General features: G+C 40.7%; 2 protein-coding genes across 3 annotated transcripts in view; one reads left to right on the top strand and one right to left on the bottom strand.

Annotated features, from left to right (window-relative positions):
• The window catches only part of Hadhb (hydroxyacyl-CoA dehydrogenase trifunctional multienzyme complex subunit beta), a 37,168-nt gene extending 23,501 nt beyond the window's left edge, over nucleotides 1–13,667 (bottom strand). The window contains exons 1-4 of one of the 2 annotated variants that reach the window (XM_055626403.1): nucleotides 13,553–13,667; nucleotides 5,105–5,179; nucleotides 4,969–5,013; nucleotides 2,300–2,399 (exon numbers count right to left, since the gene is read on the bottom strand). In XM_055626403.1, the coding sequence (XP_055482378.1) occupies nucleotides 2,300–2,399; nucleotides 4,969–5,013; nucleotides 5,105–5,171 (212 nt within the window). In that variant the 5' untranslated portion in view covers nucleotides 5,172–5,179; nucleotides 13,553–13,667. Of the gene's footprint in view, nucleotides 1–1,363; nucleotides 1,450–2,299; nucleotides 2,400–4,968; nucleotides 5,014–5,104; nucleotides 5,180–13,552 lie in introns of those variants that run through there. The other variant, XM_055626410.1, reaches the window with a different exon arrangement.
• A 173-nt stretch (nucleotides 13,668–13,840) lies between these two features.
• Hadha (hydroxyacyl-CoA dehydrogenase trifunctional multienzyme complex subunit alpha) overlaps nucleotides 13,841–26,679 on the top strand; it is a 31,730-nt gene continuing 18,891 nt past the window's right edge. The window contains exons 1-7 of the mRNA XM_055626366.1: nucleotides 13,841–14,055; nucleotides 19,401–19,442; nucleotides 20,041–20,111; nucleotides 21,941–22,074; nucleotides 23,032–23,170; nucleotides 24,000–24,119; nucleotides 26,316–26,418. Of these exons, the coding sequence (XP_055482341.1) occupies nucleotides 13,989–14,055; nucleotides 19,401–19,442; nucleotides 20,041–20,111; nucleotides 21,941–22,074; nucleotides 23,032–23,170; nucleotides 24,000–24,119; nucleotides 26,316–26,418 (676 nt within the window). The 5' untranslated portion in view covers nucleotides 13,841–13,988. The remainder of the gene's footprint in view (nucleotides 14,056–19,400; nucleotides 19,443–20,040; nucleotides 20,112–21,940; nucleotides 22,075–23,031; nucleotides 23,171–23,999; nucleotides 24,120–26,315; nucleotides 26,419–26,679) is intronic.

The following is a 26,679-nucleotide window of genomic DNA, read 5'->3' as shown; positions in this document are numbered from 1 at the left end:
CAAACAGAGAAACCATGTCTCAGAAAATAAAACAAAAAAAAAGAAGAGGAGAAGGCAGCGGCAGCAATATGGGGTGAGAGGGAAGGAGGGGCACCCTTGGGATGTAAAGTAAACTGAAATAATTTAAAAAATGAGTTCAAGATATATGTATCAAAAAAAACAAGAAAAGAAGGTGGAGGAGGAAGGGGAGGAGGAGGAAGAGGAAGTGAAAGAAGAGAAAAAAAGAAAGAAAGGAAGGAAGGAAGAAAGAAAGAAAGGAAGAAAGAGGAAGGAAGAAAGGAAAGAGAAGAAAAACTAACTTGGTTGCTTGGTTAGTTTTTTTGAGAGAGGATTTCTCTGTGTACCCCTGGCTGTCCTGAAACTCACTCTGTAAACCAGCTGGCCTCAAGCTCATAAAGATCCACCTGCTTCTGCCTCCTGAGTGCTGAGATTAAAGACCTGTGCCTCCACTGCCTAGCTCAGGCACTACATTTTTAAAGTACATTTTTTTTAACTCCCTAAAGGATACAAGGGGCACATTTTAACCTTTTTTTTGTTTTGTTTTAAGTTTTACCTTTGAAGTAATCTGAGATTTACCAAAGAGCAGAAAAGACAGAGTGGAGTTCCTGACACCTCTACTCAGCATCTTCTAGGTACTATTCACTAAACCACTAACTGATGGCTCTTGCCATGTTTTCTACAACATCCTTTTCCTGCTCCAGTGTCTAACCCACAGTGCCATGTGGCATCTAATTGTTATTCTGGCTTAGCTTCCTCTAAACTGTCAGAATTTCCCAATCTCTCCTTGATGTTGATGGCTTTTGACACTTTTGACACCTGAGTTTGGAGGCAAGGTACTCTTCTCATTGCTTCCTACTGGGTGTGTGGCATTAAGATGACTTATTACTGGTGGTGTTAAGTTGAACATTTGGTTCGGATGGACCTATCAGTTTTCTTCACTATTAGCTACTACTTTCCCTTCTTGCAAACAGTGGGTTAGAAATGAGTCACTAAGTCTAGTCTTCCTGCACTCCCCTCCTCTTCCATATTACTTACAATGCTCTACACCTTAAGTCCTTTTTTTATTTTTTAAATCATTTGGTGTTGTGTGTGTTTGTACACTTGGGGAGGTCATAGGGTAACTTATAGGAGTCAGTTCTTTCCCTGCTTTCTAGACACTGCAGTTGTGTCATTAAGTTTGGTAGTAAGCACCTTTACCCACTGGCTCTTTTATGCCTTGCATTTTTAAATTTTTTTTTTTAAATTTATTTATTTATTTATTTATTTGTTTGTTTGTTTGTTTATTTATTTATTTATTTTATGTGCATTGGTGTTTGCCTGCATGTCTATGTGAAAGTGTTATGTCCTTTGGCACTAGACTTACAGACAGTTGTGAGCTGGGAGTTGAACCCAGGTCCTCAAGAAGAGCAGTGCTGCTGAGAACTGCTGAGCCATCTCTCCAGCCTTTAAAGATAATATATGTTCAAGATCTCAAATGTTTCATTTGAATACATAAAGAAAGGTCTCATGTTTTTAATCTGGAGCCTAGTAATCACCAGTAAGTTTTAAATGTTAGTGACTGCCTGTCCAAAGCATAAGCAGAACTGAACTAATTGCTTCAACTTAATTAACAGAGTCTATCACAAGCTTTTGTATAGACTGACTCTCATTTAGGAGACAGAAAAACCCAAGAAAAAAAGAGCTGTTTATTTTTTGGTTGGTTGGTTTGTTTTGAGACAAGGTTTCTCTGTGTAGCCCTAGCTGTCTGGACCAGGCTTTGTAGACCAGGCTGGCCTTGAACTCAAAGATCCACCTGCCTCTGCCTCCCAAGTGCTGGCATTAAAGGCATGCGCCACCACGACTGGTGAAAATCAGCTGTTTAAAATTTTCAGAGTAGTCCAAAATACTTGGGGTTGAGCATTTGGACCAGCTGTGTCAACTCGAAGTCTCATCATTTTCAGAAGACCAAAGCAGCTTCATTTTCTGAGCTTCAGAATTCTCAGGGGCCCATCCTCAGCACTCAACTGTGCCTACAGAAACAATGTTCCAGAAAAGAAAAAGATAGCCCTATGGGAAAGATGCTGTCTGGATCTACACTGGACTTTCAGTTAGGGCTGTTTCAGGCTAATATCATGGCAAGTTAATTTATAGAAGAAACAGAACATCTTGCCATCATATATCACCACTGATTTAATGTGTTCTATACTGGTGTTATTATACAGGTACTTTCCATACGGTGTTCCACTAATGATATTATTACCTACTTCAAACAGTACCTTAAAAGAGAAACAAACAACTGACATGATCATTTCATACTTACGAAGTGCCTGACAGCAGAAATGGAATGCGGACACCTTCCACAACCACAATATTCTTTATATTGGGTTTTGCTAAAGTCTTTTTTGACTTGGTCTGGACAGCTTTAAGATAAAGTTCAAAGAACTATTAAAAATAGTAGTTATTGCATTATATAACAGTCACTGAAAGAATTCTCAATGTTTCATGTGCATACTGGCTACTAGCCACAACAAAAATTCCTCAAATAATACAGCTCCTTTATATATATTCCAAATATATATAAATTAAAGATAAAAAATGGCAATGAGCTCTAAGAATCTCAACTGAGAATAAAATACTATAGTTTACAGTCCTGGTCTGCAAAAAATTATTTGCAATGTGCAAGACAGACTATAGAACTTGAAAATCTAAGATTCAAATATTAACTCATATGTATTCTACACTCTGTACACAATTAAAATCAAAGATTAAAAGATGTGCCATACTTTACATAACTGCTATTTGTGTGTGAGAAAGGCATACAGACAAAGAAAACAAAGACATAATCATCAAATCAGTCAAAATTTCTACCAGACACAGTTCATGAGATGTAGGAAAACACCAATACATCCTGTAATCAATCATTTGATCACATTTCTTCAAACAACTCTGTCAAGCAGTAATACTCAAAACAAGTTAAGAGGAATTATAAAGATATAACACTATTGCAACCTAAAACCTGCTTGTAGGCACATGCCCTTTTCCTACCCAAAATCTGCTGGTCACGTTCCTTTGCTTATCAGGCATCTTTTGTGTTGTTATCATCCTAGCGTTAACACAAACCACTTATAGAATACTGTTTGACATTGGGGACACAAAAAAGGCTTAAGTCTCATGGACTTCAGAGTTTACAACAGTTAGGGAGGAAAAAAAAAAAAAACAACAAAAACACCAAAAAAAAAAAAAAATGGCTACAGGACATTAGAGAATAGTCTAAATGCCTGAAAAAATGCCTTTTCTGTTGCCATCAGAACGACTTTCTGCTACTTGACAAGGGTCAGGTCTACGTGTGTGCCTAAGTGAACATTTAAATTAGGGGAACGATGACAGAAGTCAGAAAGGAATTATTCTTTGTAGAGTTAATAAAAATTTATATTCTGATTATAATTTAGAGGCTATAGGAATGTATTTCTCTAGTTCATATTAGGCAGCAGATCTCTAAGGATTCTATGGAAAACTAATACCACCATGAACATACTAACTTTAGTTTTTTTGTTTGGTTGGTTTGGTTTGGTTTTGGTTTTTTGAGGCAGGGTTTCTCCGTGTAGCCTTGGCTGCCCTGAACTCGCTTCGTAGACCAGGCTGGCCTCAAACTCAGAGATCCACCTGCCTCTGCCTCCAAGAGTGCTGGGATTACAGGCATGCACCATTGTGCCTTGGCTTCTGACTTTTAATTTAAGAGCTTACTTGGAGCCGGGCATGATGGTGCACACCTGTGATCCCAGTACTTGGGGAGGCAGAGGCAGGTGGATCTCTGTGAGTTTGAGGCCAGCCTGGTCTACAAAGAGAGTCAGGACAGCCAAGGCTACACAGACAAACCCTATCTGGAAAAGCAAAATGAAACAAACAAAAAAAGAACTTATTTGGTTGATGCTGTCATTGCTGCTGTGGTGATGGTGGGCTGAACAAACCGTACTAGGCAAGTGCTCTACCACACTGACCTGCATCTTCAGCCCCAAATTTGTTGTGATTTTTGTCCTTCTTTTCCCCCCATACAGGGTGGGGATTGACAAACGGCTTTGAACATGCTAGACAGAAACTGTCACTGAGCTATATTTCCCAGTGCTTAAAGAACTTAGAAATATGTTTACACCTTTGTAAGGCTGACATATTTCTTTTTTTAGGAAAAAAACTAAGAAAGATCATTTCAAGGCCACACTGCCCAAAAAGATGTAGTTGAAACGGAGTACACATCCTGATCTAGATGGTACTTTTTCTAAGAAGCCATTTCACAAGTTATATATCATATAATTATATATAATATTACATATAATAATATATACTATATAATAAATCTAAAATCAGAAACAGGTCAATATGAAGTTCAGGTAAGATGAAAAAAATGTTGACAATCTGTCAGGGAATTTTTGTACCAATCAGTGAAGATACCTATTTTCAAGTGAAGAAGCCTAATTCATTTGGGTTTACTGAGGACCTATTTAACCCATCAAATGAATGAATTTCCCTACTCTTTCATTTCATGATGGCTAAAATGTTCATTTCCTAGTTCCCCATTCACCTCTATTTCAGTAACAGGTCCTCTTGTATATAAGATACTTAATAAGAGAAGCCTACTAATAATTACAAATTTCAAAAGTTAACTTTGGGCTCCACAATAGTTTCTAGACAATTTATAAGCTAATCATTTCCAGGACTGACAGCCAGGGGCTATATAAACTGACCCAGCAAAGTTTATGGGACTTTTATGACTTTCTATAAGCCCTAAAGACCAGGAAGCAGCTTTCTCTTAACATCTTAAGCTCAAAGTAATATTACTGATTGGCCACACATATTTTTTATTTGAAGAATTAATGATACTTATGTTGATCATAAAAGGGGAAGAATTAACAAATTAGTTTGGGTTTTACTCAGAATTCACAAATAAAGAATTCTAACATTTAATGGAGAAATGTCTATTTTAAATTACTGTACCTGGGGCAGATAGTAGTTGAGAAGAACAGCTCAGAGGTCTTATAGCTGAAAAACAAATATAAAGTGCATATCATTTAATACCTATGCACGATGCTTATAAATCTTATATTACAAAAGAAAGAAAAATTGAACTTACAAAATCTAAGGGCCCATTGTGATGTAGTAGAAAGGTTTTTAAAAGTGGAAGCCAAGATGGTAGTCATTCTGAAATCTACAAAGAAAAGAACAAAGTATGTCTTGGGTTACCTCAGCAATCTGTAGTGTACAGTCTGTGAATCATAAAATACCATTATCAACTATTCTTCTCTAGTAGCATTATAATAACTATATTGACATGGTTTTCCCATTGTGCAAACAACTATTCTAAGCAGTAACCATCTATTCCTCAATGAATACTATATCCTTTCAAGAGATTAGGAAAGTAAACCAGGCTGAGTGACTTGCTTAAAGATCCATTACCAGAAAGTGGCAGAGCTTGAATCTGAACCCAGGCAGTCTAGCTCTGGAGTTTGTGCCCTTCTCATTCAACCTAAACGTCAGAAACACCTCACAGCATGTCCATGAAATCACCAGTACTATCCTCCTGAGTTTGAAGGTTGTGTTCTGAATATATAGAAGGCTTTCTGGAATGCTGGTATTTAAATAGGATACACATTAAAATATTCAGTGACAATGAAATGGTATCAAGTCAGCAATTTGAAAACTGCTACTATAAACACTTTTAATTTTTTTTACATGTGTTTTACCTGTTTGTCTGTGCACTACATGTGTATATTCCCAGAGTCCAGAAAAGGAAGTCATGTTCTCTGGAACTGTGTTTATAGCAGGTTGTTAACCACCATGAAGGTGCTAGAAATCTAACCTGAAACTTCTTGAAGAATAGGCAATGCTCTTAACACAGACATTCCTCTAGCCCCTTAGAAAACTTTCTGTAGTACTATACTTCCAACTTTTTCTAAGCATAGTATTATATCTAAATTACTTTTTAAATTAGAAATTTGTAATATTTCAAATATATTAACATCACCAACTTAGTGAAAAAAGGTTAAAGTCCTAACTGAGTTTTTACAAATCATTATGAAGAAAACAGCAAATAAATGGGCATGAACAGATTGCTTATAAGAAAGGAAATACAAAGAGCTCCTTTTTTAAATCTTGTTTTGTTTTACAAGATATGGTTTCTCTGTGTAGCCTTGGCTGTCCTGGACTTGCTTTGTAGGCCAGGCTGGCCTTGAACTCACAGAGATCCACATGCCTCTGCCCTCCTGAGTGCTGGGATTAAGGACGTTCAAATCTGGGGTTGGAGAGGTGGCTCTGTGGTTAAGAACACTAGTTGTTCTTCCAAATGGACCCTGGTTCAAATCTCAGCACCCACATGGCAGCTCACAACTGTCTGTAATTCCAGTTCCAGGGGATTTGATGCCTTCACACAGACATACATGGAGGTAACACACAAATGTAAGTAAAATAAAATCATTAAAAAAAAAAAAAAAAAAAAGGCATGCGCCACCACATCCAGCTGGATGAAAAATATATGAAAAAGGAGGTTGGGATGATGGCTTGGTCAGTAAAGTGCCTACTGCACAAGCACAAAGAATTTAGTTCAGATCTCCAGAATCCATAATAAAAAGCCACAAGTGATACATTCCTATAACCCCAACCTTGGGGCAGGGCAGAAACTGTAGGTTCCCTGAAGCTTGCTGGCCTGATCAATGAAGTTCATATTCAGAGATCCTCAAAAAGTAAAGGGACCCAACATTAACCTGCATGCACACAATGCCCCCCCCACACAGACTTTTCTTTAACTCCAATCATAAGAGGATTCAGATTAAAACCAGAGATATAATCTGTTAAATTAACCCCCCCCCCAAAAAAATTGATCTATGGGCAGATATATACAAATACTCATTGCACCAAAAGCATGAAGAAGTGAAAACTTAATGTAGGGTAATTTGGCATTATCTTTCAACACTATATGTTCACCTAACTTTTGATCTAACAATTCCACTTCCATGAATTTATATGCCAAATATTATGCTTATGACTGCATTGTCACTGTAACAGAAAAAGACTAAAATAACATCAAATAGGTAATTGGTTAAGTAAGTTATGCTATAGCAACCAGTGAAATACTATATTGTACAGCCATACAAGATAAGAAAATAGAAGCTGGAGAGATGGCTTAAAGGTTAAGAACACTTTCTGCTTTTCCAGAGAACCCAGGTTTAATTCCCAACACCCACAAGGCATCTTACAACAATCTGTACTTTTACTCCTAGGACAGCCAACACTTTCTTCTGGCCTCTACAGGCACCAGATACATAATGTGGCACAGACAAACATGCAGGCAAAACACCCATACACATAAAATAAGTTTTTTGTGTGTATTGTATGTTATCACCCATTAAAAGAGCAAAAACATGCATATTTCTTTAATTCATCATAAAATTCCCCTAGGAGTACAATGGTAAAAACAACTATTAGGCAAGGCGTGGTGGCACGTCTTTAATCCTGGCACTCAGGAGGCAGATTTCTGTAAGGTCCAGGGTACTCTGGTCTGCATGGTGAGTTCCATGTCAGCCAGGCCTATATATCACAAAATAAAAAAGGAAGAAAGAGACAGAGAGAGAGAGAGAGAGAGAGAGAGAAAGAGAAAGAGAAAGAATGAATGAATGAGTTGAATAATTGTTAGGGTAGAGCTAGAGAGATGGCTCATCTGTTAAGAGCAGTTGTTGCTTTCACAGTGGACCTGGGTTTGGTTAGCAAAACCTACATGGTGGCTCACAACCAACCATAACTCCAATTCTAGGAGCTGAACTCCTCTGACTTCCATGGGCACCAAGCACACAAGTGAAGCACATACACACACGCAGGCAAAACACAAAAAGAAAACTAAAAAGAAAAAAAAATAAATATTGTTAGGGGCTGCTGAGATGGTTCAGCAGGTAAAGATGCTTGCCACTAAGCACAAAGATCTGAGTTTGATGCTCAGGACTGGAAATGGAAGGAGAGAACCAACTCCTACAGGGAACAGAGGAAGTCCTGAGTAAGTAAAGTCCAAAGATGAATGTAGATTATTGGCATGGACAGACAGTCATATCAAGGATTCCAATGCCTTAGCCCTGTAGGAGCGGCAATCTCAGAGAATCTCAGGGAACCCCAGGGAATCTCAGAGGGGTGACAAAGCTTGGTGGGGAGGGGTCCTAAAGTAATGGAGGGACAAGTGTGTACAAAAAGCAGCAGCTGCAGCTTTCTCCTCCTCCTGTTTACAACCTAAGATTGTTTACCTGTAGACATCTCCCACCCAGAAAAGCCAATCCATGTGCTGTACATAACAGACAGAATGAGGATACAAGTTCTAGTGGTAGTAGATGATTCAGATTCAGAGTGTGCACACCATCAGACCCCAGCTTTTCTCTACAAGTCTGTCATTTTTTCAGTGTTTGTCCTTCATTCCCTCACTGCCCCTAGACAGGGTTCCAGGCCCCAAGCTGCACACAAGATCCAGGACCACAGCAAGCTCCTACACGATAGCTCCTGAACTCCACATGAGTGGCATGGGCCTCCCTCCCAAATAAGTGTTAATAATAATAATGATAATGTTAGCTGAGGGTGGTAAGCATGTACCACAACACACATGTTGGAGGTCACGGGACAACCTGTGAGAGTTAGAGCTTTCCTTCCAAGCGGTTCCATGACCTCTGGCTTGCTGGTAGGCACTTTGACCAATGAAGCCACCTCACTGACCCAATTTCTTAATTTTTAAACGTACTTTTACTTTAAAAGCAAGTAAGAACCTTGAGATTTACAAATGATGACTATAGCAGCCAGCCTCCAAGCTGACCTCGGTATTTCTTTTTGGTTTTTACTCTTGGTGTGACTGCCTTCCGCACTGTACTGCTTTACGTCAGAAGTGATGGCACTGCTTCTGAAATCAAGCTATGAAAAATAATACTGCAGCTTCTGTCTTCGTCTCTCAGATCACTCTGAGAGAAGCCAGCTGCCAAGTCACTGCATTTCTGACGACGCCTGCCAACGGCCATGTGAGTGAGTGGAAGCTGACCCTCGGGCACAGATGACTAAAGCCTGCCCAACATGCTGACGACAACCTCCTAAGAAATCCCATTCAGAGCAACCCAGCCAAGCAGGCCCAGATTCTTGACCCTCAGAAATTGTATGACATCTTATGACAAGCATACCTAAAGATATAAAAACTTGTAATACGTAAATATAGTGTTTAATGGAGGAAAGATGGCCTGATCAATAAACTTGCTGGGAAATGACTAATCACTTGGAAAAATAAAGTCCATTATCCACCCCATAAGTTAAAAAAAAAAAAAAAAAAAAAAAAGGCCAGTATATCTAAAACCATTAAAAAACAAAAAAACAAAACCCAGAGTGGAGCAAGATGGCACATGCCTTTAATCCCAGCACTGGGGGCAGAGGCAGGCAGATCTCTATGATTTTGAGGTCAGCCTGGTCTACACAGTAAGTCCTAAGCCAGCTAGAGCTACACAGTGAGACCCTGTCTTACTCAAAATAAAAAGATCAGAGAATCTCTCTCTCTCTCTCTCTCTCTCATGCACGCACACACGCCAGCCAGTCTGGTCTACCAAATTCCAGGATACATAGACCTACACAGAGAAACGCTATCTCAAAAAACACAAAACCAAAATATATTTAGAGAAAATATCTGTAACATATACAGCAAAAAGGGTTAATACAATCCATAGAGTCTGTTTCAAATTAATGGAATCTCTGTTTTGCTCTAGCTTGCATTTCTCCACTATGTAGTTGTTAGTGAGGTTTACATGGGATTGAATCCAGGTCAATTACCAAGCAGAGTAATCTTAATTGCTACAGAGACTAAATGTTCAGGTGACCAAGGCCTACCACAAGCTGGCCTTGACCATGGGTACTGATAAACAGATGGTAATCAAATACTTAAGTTTTAGAGTTATGCTGTTCCAAGACACAAATCTTTACTTCTGTCATGGCTGTAGCTTTGCAAACATTAACAATGCTACCTAAACACAAAGCTGACACCAAAAGAAGAAGAACTGAAAATTTTATTAAACTAAAAACAGCAGCCCTGGTCCGATGCTAGCTGAAACTCACCCACTGATGGTCCAGAAGCTAATAAATCCCCAAATTTACTTGAATTTTCTATTATTGGCACCTAGTATTTATAACTGAACAGGTTCCTGCCTGATATGCAGGCAGAAGCAAAAATGAGCAAATAAGCAGTTCATGTAAGAAATTCAAATGCTGGCAGGGCATTTTTCTATCATGTACCCTGAGTTTGATCCCCAGCATCAATCAAATTAAAATATTCACAGTAACAAAAAATCTTTAAATACTTTTATTTTTCACATATGTCTTTGTATATCTGTGAGTGTACACCACATGTGTCTGGGTGCCCACGAAGGTTAGAAGAGGGTGTTCAAGCCCATGGAGATGAAGTTACAAGTAGGCGTGAGCTGCCAAAACCGGTCCTGAGCACCAAGCCTGAATTTCCTGCAAGTGCAGCAAGGGCGGTTAACCACTGAGCCCTTCTCCAGCCCTGAAAATTACCTTTAAAAAAAGTGTTTTAAAGCAAGCCAGTGGCTAAAAACCATTTTCAGCAAGGAGGGGGGGTTTATATAAAAGCCATGGGCCTGGGGTACATAGTGAGCCCCTGTCACAAATACATAAATAAAATAAAGCAAGTCAGAATTCTGGGATTATCAGACAATGAAAACTAAATATATGGTTAATATACAGCTGTGATAAGAACAGCTCTAACTAAATCAGCTTTCCAATACACCAGCTGGTATAAGAATAAACTGCTAAAGCCTTTTTCTAGTTCTTTTATTAAAATACAAACTGCAACTTTAAATTTTATTTTGAGACAAGGTTTGACTATATCCTAGGCTTGCCTAAAACTAATACCCTTTACGAATTAATCAGCCTTCTAGGTGCTGGGATTACAAGCATGTGCTACCAGTCAAACAATAAACAGTCAATTTTTTTTTCTTTTCTTTTTTTGGTTTTTCGAGTTGAAATTTCTCTATGTAGCCTTGGCTGTCCTAGACTCACTTTGTAGATCTGCCTGTCTCTGCCTCCCGAGTGCGAGGATTACAGGCGTGCACCACCAGGCAAAGCTCCAATTTTTTTTTCTTATTTTTAGTTTTTTTTTTTTTAGACAGGGCCTAAGTGTGTAGCCTTGGTTGGACTGGTACTTACTATGTAACCCAGGCCTTGAACCTGTTGGCTATCATCTTGGGTGCTAGGATTACAGACATGCTCTATATTATCTGGCTCCAAATTGTGAAATCCTGAGTCCAATAAAGCCTCTAATTGGTTTCTTTCTTTCTTTTCTTTTTTTTTTTCCTAATTGGTTTCTATAGGTATACTTGAAATGCTCATTATGGTTGAAACTAAAATAAATGCAGATCAATAGAAATAGCTAAATTGTATCATAAATATATCATGAATACTCAGAAGCTTGGGAGAAAATGAAAGATATACATGTATGGACTGACATGAAAAGACACCCATAATACATATTAAATAAAAATTGAAAAACTAAAGACTTATTATAAAACTACACAGCAAGGTGATATACATTGGGCAGTACATACCATGGTAGTTCATGCCTTTAATCCACGCTCTTAAGAGGCACAGGCAGGCAGATCTCAGTAACTTTAACGCTAGCCTGAATTAGCCAGTTCCAAGACAGCCAGAGCCACATAACAGAGAGACCCTGTCTATATACTATCATATTGGAAGGCTGGCCTTTGTTATCATTTACAAAGCTTCAGAAATATAGAAATTTTAACAAAAAAGTATTCAAAACATGGGAATACCTGGGTAGTGTAGGCATAGGTAGCACATGGCCACATGGGCAGAAGAAAGAGAAGGGCATGTAAGGAATAAAAAAGAAAGATGGGATGACCTAACAGTTATTACATCAAAGTTAAGCACAGACTCCAAGGCCCAAGTCCTTAACTTTTCTGTTTCTAGACCTTCAGTAAAATGTAGGCAATTTTAGAGTTGTTGAGAAAATTAAATACACACCTAGATACAGGTACATGTTGCCAGATATCTAGTACCACTTATTTTGTGTGTTTGCCATTATTAGTGGGTGTGACATAAATATACTTAGTTCTCCTCTATCTAAGACTTCACACTAAAGTGCTGATGACCAAAAAGTAAATAAAAAATACTTTTTACCTGATGGAACTCAATTTCGCTGAGAATGTAGGAGACAAAAAAAAAAAAAAAAGTGCTTTAAATCAAGATCAAGCATTAGCAAAATGCTACCCAAAAGCCTCAATAAAAGGGTTTTTCTTTTACATGATTTCTCTCTGTCTCTCTGTCTCTCTCTCTTTTCCCACGTTTGAAGCGCTAACAGTGAAGACAGGATACATCCTAAGCAAACTCTCTACCACTGAGATATATTCCCAGGCCCAAAGAGCTGCAAAAGTGTATGTGTCAGTGGTTGCGTTTTTGTGGGTTCCAGCAAAATATTATGAAGAGCTGCAAGCAACACAAAACAGAGAATATATTACAGAGCACAAAGTGGGCTCACAAAACTGAAGCTATTTCCAGTGTGGCCCTTTACGGAAAAAACAAAAGTATATGAAACTAGATGCAATAGAAAGCATTATATGGGCAGAAAGGCTCCCTTTTGCAATTTACTCCAAGCCGGTCGTCCAGTGTCAGCGTAAAGTGTTGTGGGCGGTGGAAGGCTTAGTATGACTTGAGCTTTAATAGAGAACGCTCCTTTCTTTCTATAATCATTTCAGCCATTTCTTGTTTCCTGTCCTGCAGAATAATCGGCTAACTGGCGGGTGCGTATCTATTTGAATCCTGGGCTTGCCTCAAGAAGAAATTTTATGTAATTTTCCTAAGCTGTCAGGTCAGCGAGAGTGGGGACAGTGGGTAGTTAAAAAAATGGTGCAGCGCGCCGGAAGCTGGCTTCAACTTTCTTCTGAAAGCAATCGGTTTATTTCAGGACTCGAGCCCATCTTTCCAGAAACAAAACGAACAACCCACAGCCTGATGAAGGGACGAGCTGAGCTCCTGACGAAAAGCAGACAGACATCAGCCTCAGTTCTACCCCCTGTGGCTACCAATTAACGCCCTGTCAATTCACCGGGGTGGCTACTCCACCGATGGAGCGGGGTATGCTATGCCCACGCAGATGCTCGCTGGGTCCCCCTCTGGCTTAGAAAATGCCGCGAACCCTGGATCACCAAGCAGGTTGAAGGGCTGTCTCGGCTCCCTCCACACCCGAGGCCTGCACTCAATGACGCGCTCTCGATCTCAACAGCCGCCGGCCTGCCTAGACAGGTAAAGCAGGGGAGACGGCGCGGCTCTGACACCGCCCAGCGTTGCACCCGCACGCGAACAGTTTCGTAAACCTGAAGTGATAAGTGGAGACAGGTGACACCGCTGCTGCGAGCGACCCGAGAACGCGACCCACCGCCCGCCCTGAAGCGGTTGACACGGGGGCCTGGACCAGCCCGGCCGCTCTCGGGACCTCGACCCTCACAGGGAAGGGAAGCGGCCGCGGGCACCCGAGGAAAGTGGGACCTGCCTGCGGGGAGGTCAGAAGAAAGCCGAAAAGCGCGCTGCCGCACCGCAGAGTCCGCGAAAGCTGCCGCTTCCAACAAGGTCAAGTCCAGGAGTGGGAAAGGCCCGCCCTCACCCACGGCTCGAGTTCTGCAAGGACCCCTCGCCCCGCCCACCGCCTCCGCGGGACCTGCGGGCTGCCCGCCGCGCGCCTGACCAGAAAACCAGACTCTCCGCCCCCTCCTCGGAGGTCCTCGGTCCTGTCTTCAGAGAAATCATCCTTTCGTACCTATTAGTCGAGAGCAAGAGGGAGGGCAAAAGGACCGGCGACAGTTCAGAGTCCGTGCTTTAGTAAGGCAGTCCGTCGGGCACCCTGCCGGACAATCTGAGCAAAGGAAAGTCCTCGGCTGGATCTGCCCCCCAACTAGAAGAGTTTTCTACTTTCGTCCTCTCTGCTCAAGATGGTGGCGTCCCGGGCGATTGGCAGTCTCAGTCGCTTTTCTGCCTTCAGGATCCTCCGCTCCAGAGGTGAGCCTGGACGACGGCTCCGGAGAGCCTCGGAGTGCCTGCAGGAACTGGGGCGGCGGGGTGCAGCGTTTGCCTCTCGCTGTCTCCCGACCACCCCTTTCCCAGGACCTGTTGAAACGGGGGTTACTGTCCTGGGACCCCCACTTCCTGTGTCCTTGCAGAGGGCCTGTCACTCCCTCCCGCCCTACTCCGGCGGTGTCAAGCTCTCCCTCACTTTCCGGAGTCGTTTCCGCTCGGTCCGGCACTTTGCGCAGGTTTCTCTGCGGTAGCGCTGCGCTCACGCCCTCTTTTCTTCCCTAATGATCGCCTTGGCCCTGACCCTGCCAGGTCGGGAGGACGAGGACCCGCTCTGTTACTTTCTGAGGCCCTACAGCACCTTGGACACCATAAGAGATATCTATCAAGCTTCTGGGTGGCATTGACAGCCTTACAGATCACTGCCACTCCCTAATTTTTACCGTCAGAATCATTTTTGGCAGTGCGCTCGCGCTTCCAGTAATGCTGGTGTGAATGTACAGAAGGTTGAAACCGGTGGCTCTCCAATTTAAGCGAAAAAATATATTTTAAAATACCAGAAAAACTTGATTTTTGAGGAATGAAATGTTTGACCATTTTAAAAACTATTTCTAATCTTCATTCTGACGATTCTCAGGCAGGCTGTATGTGTATTCCTCTTCATACTGTTAGTGAAAGGGTTAAAAGGAGTGTTGGTTTAAAAAAAAAAAATCCGTTTCCCAGAGGTCCCAAATCAGGAAGGGCAAATGTAACTTTAATTTATTGCATATTCCACTTGATACCAGTTACTTTAGTTTGTAATATGAATTCACTTTAATTTTTCTCACAAAAAAGTCTACATGTAGAATTTACTTTTCTTAACCCTCCCCACATTTAATTAAGTGCTTGAGTCTTTTAATACTTTTTTTTAAATGTCCACAGATTGATTATGAGTACACACGCCAAAACTATACCACATTACCAAAATAAGTGAAATGGGGCAGGGCTTGGTGATGCTCACCTTTACTATTGGGTGATCTTTCAGTTCGTGGCCTGTCTGGCCTACACAGTTTGTTCCAGGCCAGTCAGGGCTACTTAGTGAGACCCTGTCTTTAAAAAAAAAAAAAAAAAAGGTGAAAAGATGTTACGACTGGGAAAGGAGTGTCTGCACTTGGTTGTGTTTCCTTGCAGTTTATATTTTTCCTTTTCCACATTTATAACAGTTTTAGAAAAACAAAATCACATATGCTCCTCTATTTGTTGCGAAGTATGTTTGTGGATTGGCAGCTGCTGTGGCACTGGAGTGGCAGTCAGGTCACAAGTTGGCTAGCTCTGTGACTTTGGCCATGTTCTTTCATCTAAATGGGCTCTCTTTTCTTGTCTGTAAAATGAATGAGTGATTTTTTTTCCTTTGGCAGGAGAAGTAGTATGATGGAGCAATTAAAGCATTAAATATGGACTCTGGCTTCTGGGTCGAATCTGGCTTTTACCTTCTGGTGACCTTGGGAATTAATTTCAATATCTTTTTCTCGTGGTAAAATGGAGTCAATTGTGTATTAACTCTAAATAAGCTACATTAGCTATATAACAATTTATTATGGGAATACATTCTCAATAAATGTTATTAATTTTTCAAGCCTTAGAAGCAATAATTGTACATAGCTGAGAATTTTTAAAGTAGTCTATCCATTTTACATAGGTTGTAAAAAGCTAACAGCCAAATTATCCTATACTTCTACATAGAAACATATAAGTATATAAATTGTATTATGTTTTCATTAAGAAAATGTAGTCTGTTATAGCTACAGCTTATTAATAGCAGCTTATACATTTTGAAAGCATATTTAGGAAAATCTATTAAAATTAGCTGCGCACCTGACTTACCATTTAGTCTAGACTGTGTAGGTCAGTCCTTGACCCTGAGAGTATGTGCAGCCATTGCCAAACACTTAGTGAAACTGTCATTTCCGGGGAAAAGAGTAAACCTTCAGTTGTTGAAGTTTTAGAACATTCCTGCTGTACAGTACTGTCATTCTAACATGGCTATCAAAAAATCACAAATTGACCTTACTATCTAATATCCTAATTCCTAAGTATGTAGGTGGCAAAAGAATTTTACAGGAAATGAACAGCAGTTAATAGGTATTGTGGTATTTTTAAATCTGACTCTCAATTCTCATCCATACCTTGGGCCCAAGGTTGAATTTTGAAAAAGCCATAACTTGCTATAAACTAAAGTGACATTTTTCAAAGTTGTGCAGCACAATCCAACTTTTCCACTTACTGAAGTCTTGTGTGATTTTGTAGCTGTTTTCTTGAATTACATATGTAGATGATTAAAAAGTAGGGCAAAGGTTTTGCTTTTGCTGGCACAGAAAATGTAGGCTAAAGTTCACACAGCGGCTGTATGGTAAGCTTTGCTGTCAGGCAGTGGGTAAGGCTGGATTCCAAAAGCAAAGTTACCTTGTACTTTGACTTGATTAAATTGACTGTAGTTAGGATTTTTTTTTATGTTTGTGCATTTTACTGTTCTTTATCTTTGCTTTTTGTCTCTGTTGGTTTAGAGGAGATTTTGTGTAAGTGTGTGGGAGCATGTTTACCTCAAAGAGAGGTTAGTTGGCTGAATTAAAATGGTTTAAAGAATAGGCTAATGAGAACCAACTCTTTTTTATTACGATTATAATTAATTGAGACTAAATTAATTGATCACGAAATAGATGTGTCTGGCCTCTGCCCCCTGAGGTGTGCCACCACACCCAGCTTTGCATCAGCCACCTTTAAAGAACAAATATTTTATTTCAAAGCTAGTAACTGCTCTGAGGGTTGACAAGTACCTGTGATCCCAGCATCCCCACTGAGGCAGGAGGATCACAAGTTCTAGATAGCCTGGGCTACTACCCAGCAGTACCTCAACTCAAAGGTTGTTTTTGGTTTGGGGGGTTTTGTTGTTGTTTGGGTTTGGGTTTTTTGGTTGGTTGGTTGGTTTGGTTTAGTTTGGAGTTTGTTTTGTTTTTATTTTCTTTTTTTTTTTGGTGGGAGGAGATTTGCTTTTTTATTTGCTTCAGCATTTGTATTCTGTCACTCAATTTGTATCATTTGTGTTCTGTCTACGCACTTTTCTTGGTTCTTATCTGCCTATGTACCTCATCCCGCCCTACTTATACTCCTAGTCAGCCCATTCTGATATTCTTTACTGTTTTCTAGTTGGATTGCCTACCCCATTCTTCTTTCCCACTAGAATTTACACTTTACAGTTTGTTTTTCAGAACTGGATATTAAACCTAGTCTTTCTGCATGCTAGGCAGTCTACCACTGAGCTATTTTCAAATCTTCATTTAATAGGAACTCTGAATGGAAGAATCCTTAGCATCAAGACAAGTGGACTTCACACACTCTAAGGAGGATGGGAATTATATACTCAGCTAGACAGAGTTGTGCACAGCCAGCGGGAGTACAGCTGGCCTTCCTTAAAAACTGTTGAAATACCTAGTATTAGTTAAGAGATAGTCTTGGGGACTAGATGTCCTTCAGGGATAGCCGGCTTCTCTATCATGTGTCTCTGGGTTCAGTAACCCTCAGCACTAAACAAGTGAGGCATACCCTTAATGTCAGTGGGCAGATGAATATCTGGGAGTTCAAGGTCAGCCTCATCTACATAACAAGTTCTTCTAGGCCAGCCAGGACCTTATAGTGGCACCCTGTGTCATCAAACAAAACAAAACTCTCAACACTTAGGAGGTTAAGGTGGGGAAATAATGAATTCAAGATCATACTGGGCCACATAGCAAGTTCCAACCTAGATGGTGTTACACAATGAAACCCTATGTCAAATAAAATAAAAATAAAAGAGAAGAAAACAACAACAACAAAAGCAGATTGTCCCTGACCCTGAACTCATGGTCCCCCAAATGCTATCGTTGCAGGGGAGGGCTGCCACACCAGTTCTGCTACTACCTCAATGGTGTTTCCTGTAGGATTGGGGCTGCTCCCCAGAGACATCCAGTAAACAAAATGGTAATTGGAACCAAGATGGCTGGGGCCACGTGATGTGCTCTCCTCGTGTTCACACTGAAGAACCTTAACAAGTTAGACGATGAGCACCAACTAATAAGTGACAGTGGACAATGTGTGGATTTTGTTATCCAAAGATTGGGAATATTATTGGTGGAATGCTGTATAGAGATTATTTAGTTAGGAATGCTTCAACCAGCAAAATGTGACATGGAATGTTTCCTTTATAGCTACTGGTTGCCCCTTGATTTGACATTTTGTTTGTTTGGTTTGGTTTGGTTTGAGACAAGGTCTCACGATATAGCAGTATATGGCATGGAACTCTGCAGAGCAGGCTGGCATCACACTCCTCCTTCCTCTGTTTTCTTAGTGCTGGGATTCAATGTATGCACCACCGCACCTTTTTTTTTTTTTTTAAGTTTATTTTTATTTATATTTGGGTGTGGACATCAATATATGCCACATGTGTGTGTGGCCCCATGGAGGCCAGAAGAGGGCATCAGAGCCTCTGAAGCTGGGCCTTCGTGAATCTTTCAACCAGCATGGGTGCTGGGAACCAAACTCTGTTCTTTCAGAAAACAAAAGTACTGTTTTGTTGTTGTTGTTTATTTTTTTTGGGGGGGGTGTGCATGCCTTCACTAGCTGGCTTGGAAATCACAGAGATCCACCTGCTTCTGCCTCCCCTGTGCACAGTTATAGAGGTCAGAGGTTCTTAGTAGGTTTTGGGCTGAGGATACATAGCTCAGTGGTAGAGTATTTGCCTAGCATAGGATAGATCTGGGTGTAATCCCAAGAATGGGCAAGGGGAGCTAACAAGGGAACTACCAAAATGGGTCTCACTAGGCTCACAGAGGTGTTGCAGGGCTCTGTTCTTTCTGAAGCCCCTGAAGCCTTGCCTTTTTTAGTTTTTAGAGTCAGCCCATTGTCTCTGCTTGTGCTCATCTTCTTTTAGCAACCTGGAGCCTGGTCATGGTCACATGTCTCTGATTTTTTTGTGACTATACTAAATCCATTTAGATAATCCATGATACTCTCCCCATATTAAAGGCAATCTTAATTCCATTTGCAGTCATAGTCCTTGTTTGCTATATAAGCTAACACGTTCACACATTCTAGAGATATGTCCTCCTCTTTTGTTCTGGGGGAGGGGATCGTCTATCTGGATAATCATTTGACCTAATAATTAAAAAAAAAAAGGTAAAGGAGTAGCCACAATAATGACCTAGAAAACATTGTTCTGATTCGGGGTTTTGTTGGCATAAATTCCAGTTTTTCCAATTTGACAGATATTAAAGAAATGCTACTTCACAGAGTAATTATGAAACACTCTTTTCTTGCAGGCTGTATTTGCCGCAGCTTTACAGCATCTTCTGCTTTGCTGGGTAAGTTTGCATTCTTGTTTATGTACTTAACATTGCTTTTATAATTTTTTTAAATGATAATATAATTACATCATATTTTCTACTCACTTTCCTCCTTCCAACACTTTCCATATGCCCCTCTTGCTCTCTCTCAAATTCATGGCCTCTTTTTCTTTGTTATTGTACATATGCATTAATATATCTCTCTGTGTGTATACATACATACACATCCCTAAATATTCCTAAATATATACATGTGTGCATATATGTATGTAAACATATATATACACACATACATTCCAATATGTATGTATATATGTATCCCTGAATATAAGTATGTATTATAGTTTCATATATATAAACACAAAAGAAAAAAGGCCATGAATTTGAAAGAGCAAGGGGAGTTTATGAGAGGGGTTGAGGGAGGAAAGTGAATGGGAGGGGTGTGTGTGTGTGTGTGTGTGTATGTGTGTGTGTGTGTGTGTGAATATAGGTGTATTCCTAAATGTAACTGCTCAGTCCATATAATGGTACTTGTGTGTATATGATCTTAACATCACTTCGCAGATGCAGTTTATAATAAGCATGTTTAGAAACAAATTGTCTTCTCTTTTTTTAGCCAGAACCCATATTAATTATGGAGTCAAAGGGGATGTGGCGGTTATTCGGATTAACTCACCCAATTCAAAGGTACCTGAACTTTCTTTAATTTCTGCCAACCACAGTTATGCATCCTATCCTGAATAGAAATGAAATCTTCCTGTCCAGAAGTAGACCTGTCACATGACTTTTTAAAATCTCTTAGTTACAGATGGATGCCCTTGTTTGAGAATTCCTTCTTGGTAACAGGGTTGGTGGCACACACCTTTAATCCCAGCACTTGGAGACAGAGGCAGGCAGGTCTCTGTGACTTCTAGGCTACCTGGTCCGTAGAGTGAATTCCAGGTCAGTTAGAACTCTACAGTGAGACCTTCTTCCGGAAAAAAAAAAAAAAAGTCCTTCTTGGTGGTATTCACCTTCAACATCAGCACCGGAGAAGCAGAAGCAGGTGGATCTCTGTGACTCCCAGACCTGCCAGGGCTACCTAGTGACAGCCCATCTCAGAAACACATTGCTTCTTGTTGACTGCATGTGTCAGTTCATATCAAAGAAATATAAACCTTCTATATTGTAGAGAATGAGTTTGAGAGAATATGCTGTTGACAGCCTTACTACCCCTCGTTACCTGCCTAACATAGTCATCACTCACAGTTGGCTGGGACGAGTGAGGACGCTTGGCTGTCGACTGTCCTGGGGATCTGAATGGCTCATACAGTCCACATGCTAGAAATCAGGCTATGTGGACATCGAACCTGGATCTTGGCAAATTCAACAGGGCAGGCAGCAGAGCCTTTTGCCAAGAGCGGTTTATTACAGGAGTTCATTCTTTCCCGCATCTCAGGTTGGTAGAAAGAAAAGTCTTATGGCCAGAGGCCTATACGAAATAGGAGAATGAAGCCAAGGACCTAAGAGGCACAAATTGGAAGAACTCTAGGTCATCCTCAGCTACAGAGTTCAAGGCTAGCCTGGGCTATATAAAACCCTGTAAGAAATAGAAGGACCTGGATGAAGCAGTCAACTTCTACCAAATTATGGTAGTCGACAACTACCATAATTTAATGATAATAGAGCCAGTCCCTTCACTAGAATAAGTCTTAAAACTGACTAACCAATGATTCAAATTTTCTAACTGTGAAGTAAAGATCATACTATGTCTAATTTTGATTCCTTTTTTTTTTTTAATGTTTTATCAATATTTTTACATTTTCTTATACCCTGCAAATGATCCAAACTCTTAGGAATGTGATCCCACATTCACTTTTTTTGTTTTGTTTTTGTTTGTTTTGTTTTTTTGAGGCAGAGTCTCACTGTGTATAATCTGGCTGGCCTGGAGCTTTCTGTGTACACGAGGCCAGCCTCAGACTTGTAGCCGCCCTCTTCCTCTGCCTCTTGAGTACTAGGATTAGAAGTAAGCATCCTCAGCCAGATACAGTAGCACACCCCTGTAATGCTAGCACTCAGGGAGGCAGAGGCAGGTGGAGCTCTGTGAGTCCAGCACAGCCTGGTCTACACAAAGAAACCCTTTCTCGGAAAAGAAAAGGAAAAAACAAAACAACAACAAAAACAGGAGGCGTGTGGTGTATTTGGGAGTGAGAGTGGAGCTGAGTCTTTCCTCCCACCTTTACTTGGGTTTTAAGGCTCAAACTCAGGTTGTTGGGCTTGCATGGCAAGCACACTTAACCCACCGAGCATCTTTCCAGCTCCTGCGACCCACCGTTAGAGGGAGAGTGCCTGCCGACAGTTAGCTGAAGCTCCTTCGATGGAGAGCTTTTGGGTTTCAGGGGTATTGGTCTGTCTGTGCTTCGGTTCTGGTTTCTTCCTTTCCTTCCGACGACATCTGCTGTATAAACGTGCTTGACAGCGGTAGTGCATGGGTGCTGTTCCCACTCGACCCTTAGATGTAGCCGTCTCTCTTGTAGGTAAACACACTGAATAAAGAGGTACAGTCAGAGTTCATAGAAGTAATGAATGAAGTCTGGGCCAATGACCAAATCAGAAGTGCTGTCCTTATCTCAGCAAAGCCCGGCTGCTTTGTCGCAGGTGCTGATATCAAGTAAGTTTTTCTTGATTAATTATGTATTTTTAAATAATACCTTTTCTAAAATAAGATAGAAGTAAATTCTCCCAAAGTTTATTTGTGAAGTTATTTTCCGGGATATAGTAAAGCTGATGAAATATAGGGATTCTTGCTTAAATCCTAGATGACTAAACATAGTCTTAAGTTAACCAAGAACGAGTGCCTAGTTTTCATCTATGAGATGACAAATATTTAAAAATTTGGTGAAAATCCCAATTGGTATAGCTATTTTGAGTGCAGTTTGGCAGTATTCAGTTAAATGGAAAGTACAGAGGCTGTGGAGATAGCTCAGTGGGTAGAATAGCTGCTGCTCGGCCGAGAACCTCAGCTTGAATCCCAGCATCCATGTAAAAAGCTGCGCATGGTGAGTTTGATGGATAACTTTGTCTCAAAAAATAGGAAGTAAAGAAGTCACCTAATGTTGGCCTCCACATGTGCCTGCATAGGTGAGCAAACATGCAGATATACACACACAAGGTGTGGGGGCGGGGCAACACATGTGTTCCTGTCACACACTCTCATCCAGGTGTATATACTAAAGATAGGGTTCGTCTTTATTCCTAAGAGGAGCTAGGCCTGTGTAGATAGAAATAATGAAGCATTTAAAACAAGCTACGAGTCAGTAGGAAAATGGGTAGGTAAAGACTACAGAATGGCTTGAAAAGGTTAACTAGATCGAGAGCATAACCTTAGAACTGTCTGCTCTGAGAGTGAAAATATTTACCAGCTGATGCTCTTGTCAGAGCTTTGTGGTCAATGGTTTGCTATAGGAGCAAAATAAATTGTGTAGCATGTTCTATTCTATGTTTGAAGACCCATTGCCAAATACCGATATATGCTGAGATAAGCATATGGTGGCTGAGGTATTACACAGAGTAGGATACACTGTCATCTCCTCTCCTTCTGTGTTGCTCTTTTGTGCCGCTACCTCAGCATGCTAGCGTCTTGTACAACCTCCCAAGAAGCAACACGGATATCACAGGAAGGACAGAGAATGTTTGAGAAACTTGAAAGGTCCTCAAAGCCTGTTGTGGCCGCCATCAGTGGATCCTGCTTGGGAGGAGGACTTGAGGTAAGGAAGTGTCCTGGAGCTGCACAGACTCCGCCCCACTCACTGGTGAAGCGTGCCACTGTACACCTTTAGGCCACTGTTTCACCCCCAGGAAAATGCTCTGAGTAGGAGCGGCCTGGTTTTGGGTTGTCAAATGCCCAAATGGGTTTAATTCTTAATCCGTGAGTAACAGCAAGTAACACAGAACAAGTGAGCCAAGAAGTGCTTTTTCCATTTACGGCTGAGCTTTGAGCACTGGGAAGGCCTTCTCACAACCGAATACCTGGTTCAGTTCACAGGGCAGAGGTCCAGAAGTATGACGCATGCTCATGTTAAGTCTGCTTGAGACTTACAATCATAACACGTGTGTGCGTGCGTGTGTGTGTGTGTGTGTGTGTGTGTGTGTGTGTGTGTGTGTACACGCCTCTGCGTGTGTGAAAGAGAAACAAAGAGAGTTTCTTGTGAGTAGTAAAGATGGTAAGACAAGGGTCTTGCTCTGTTGCCCAGACTGTCTCAAACTCACAGGCTCAGGTAATTCTCCTGTCTCAGACTCTTGTGTAACCAGAACTATAAGAGTACATTCCTGGCTTGATATTTATTTATTTTTTAGTGGTGAACTCCATTGCTGTCATTACTTTTAAGGAGAATGGCAACCTAAAAAAAAATGGATTACTAAATTATAAAAATAGGTAGAAAAGGTAAACTATAGAGTGTCAAATGTCAGCCTAAGGAATCATGGCTTATTTTGTGGCACATTCCTGCTTTATAAATAATCTTTAGACCTGCCAACCTAGGTGCCAAAATGTTAGTTACATTTTCTAACATTCTAAATTTTTTTATCTGTTTGAAGCTCGCGCTGGCATGCCAATACAGAATAGCAACAAAAGACAGAAAAACAGTATTAGGTGTCCCTGAGGTGTTGCTGGGGATCTTACCAGGAGCCGGAGGTACCCAGAGACTGCCCAAAATGGTGAGTTTTAAGACCCCCCAACACCATGAACTTGAGACTGCTGTACATATGTATCTCTTTAGATGTATTCCATCTTGTACAAAGTACAAAATATAGACACTCACTATAGAATTCAGAAACCAAGTAAGTTAGGAATATAGAGGATCATTGAGAGATTGGTTTTTTGTTTTGATTTGTTTTGTTTTGTTTTGTTTTTTCAGTCCTGTAGAAGTATTGATCAGAGTCTTTGTAAGTGTCTGATGATGGGTGAAAATGATAAGCTACTGTCTGGCTTTTCCAGAACATTAATTTGTTCCTGTTCTACACAGTATCTCTTTAATGGTTTTTTTTAAACCATGGGTCATAGTTCATGGTATGTGAGAGACAGAACTTTCCCATCCTCCTCTGATTTGGACCATCTCCTGGCTGTATTCAGAGGACCAAAAAAAGTCCCAGCAAGCTTTTGAATTTCTAAGGAGAGTCATCTCTGGATGCTGCAGAGAATTTTTCTATCAAGCCAGAGGCATTGACCCTCATAGCTTCTAGCACTGTAGACGCCTTAGGGAAAAGGGCTCAGTAGAGCAGCTGTGCCAAGCTTACAAAAGTGAGAATGGGAAGGGAAGGCTTTGTTTCCTTTGGTTTTGATTTTGCTTTTACAAATCTCATCCTATAGCCTTGGCCTCAGACTCATGTCCATTCCCTTGCCTCACCCTTTTGAGTGCTGACATAACACATACCAAGTTAGTAATCCAAATAATACACATTTCTTTATAAAAATTGTCTAGAAGATGTCTCAACACAAACAGTTCTGTTGAATTTCTTTACTTACGTCGCTAGAAGTTCTTTTCTTTTGATTTATTTATTTATTTTGGTTGTTTTTTGTTGCTTGGGTTTTTTTTTTTTTAAGATTTATTTATTACATATACAGTGTTCTGTCTGCATGTACACCTGCACACCAGAAAACACCAGATCTCATTATAGATGGTTGTGAGCCACCATATGGTTTCTGGGAATTAAACTCAGGAGCTTTGGACGAGCAGCCAGTACTCTTAACCTCTGAGCCAGCTCTCTAGTCCTTGTTTGTTTATTTTTAAGCCAGAATCTCTCTATGTAGGCTTAACTGTCCTGGAGCTCCCTATGTAGACCAGGCTTGCCTAGAACTCATAGAGATCTTCTTGCTCCTGAGTGCTGGGATTAAAGGCTAGCTGTTTTTGCTGATTTTGTTTTGGATTTCTGTTGTTTTGTTCTGAGTCAGGGTCTTCTCTGCAGCTCAGACAGACCCTGCATGATTCTCCTGCCTCAGCCTTCTAAGATCTGGGATTACAGAACAAACCATACACCTAGCTAGAAGTCAGTTTTCTAGAATACTGTATCAGTTGAGCTGCATTTTTGTTAAACTCAAACTTCTTTCTAAATCCTTTGTAAAAATATCATGTTTTTCATCTCAGAGTCTGCACTGTGGTTCCAATGTTGGAATTTTTGGGGCGTAGGGATGCTGAGAATTGATGCTGAGTGTGGTCTTATGCACATCAAGCAAACGTTCAACCACTGAACTGTATCCTCAGCTCTAAAGTTTTAGTTACCATATAACTGATGGAAAACAGTTGAGAATGACACGAGTCTACAATTTGAGCTCACACGAAATGAATTCCCACCTCTTCAATTCCTTATGCTCTTGAGTTTAAGAGACACCATAAGACTTTTTTTCTTCATCTCAAAAGTATTGCTATATAAAATTTAATTTACTGATAAAAGAATGTAAAACTGGTTTGAATTCTATTTTAGAAAAAAAATATTACATTTATTTGCTTATATTGGGTGTGCATGCACACATGTCCACAGTATACATGAAGAAGGTAGAGGGCATCTTCAAGAAGTCAGTTCTCTCCTTCTCTCATGAGAGTCCAGGTATTAAAATATCCAGGCATGGTGGTGCACACCTTAATTCCAGAGCTCTGGGACACAGAGACAGGCAGATCACTGTGAGTTCGAGGCCAGCCTAATCTACAAAGCGAATCCAGGACAGCCAAGGCTACACAGCAAAACTCTGTCTCAAAAAACCAAAGCAAAACAAACTTGGATTGTCAAGCTTGACAGCAATCACACTTACCCACTGAGCACCTCACCAGCCCTCACCAGTGTTTGCTCTCTTAACGATTTGTGACTGACTTCCGCCCTCACTTTCCCCCTGTGCTCTGGTTCTTGCTTGCATGTTAGGTGGGTGTGCCTGCTGCATTTGACATGATGCTGACTGGGAAAAACATTCGTGCAGACAAAGCCAAGAAAATGGGACTGGTTGACCAGTTGGTGGAACCCTTGGGTAAGTGTTAACATGACTCAGAATTGGGTCTTACAGAATTGCTTATTTTCTGAAGGATTTGATCTCTTCAATGTTAGTTTGGGATGAAACTCAAAACTCTCAAGAAAGAATTAATCTTTGAGAAGTGACATTTTCTTACTCCCTTCCCCCCCCCCCCCCCCCCCCACGACTGGGGGCGTGGGAGTTGAGACAGTGTTTTTCTTTGTAGTTCTGATATCCTGGAACTTGCTCTGTGGAGCAAGTTAGCCTTGAACTCAGAAC

The sequence above is a fragment of the Psammomys obesus genome, unplaced genomic scaffold (genome assembly GCF_907164565.1).
Source record: "Psammomys obesus unplaced genomic scaffold, mPsaObe1.curated_primary_1811, whole genome shotgun sequence".
NCBI lineage: Eukaryota > Metazoa > Chordata > Mammalia > Rodentia > Muridae > Psammomys > Psammomys obesus.
Note: the sequence above shows the minus strand (reverse complement) of the source record. Positions and strands in the feature narration are given on the sequence as shown.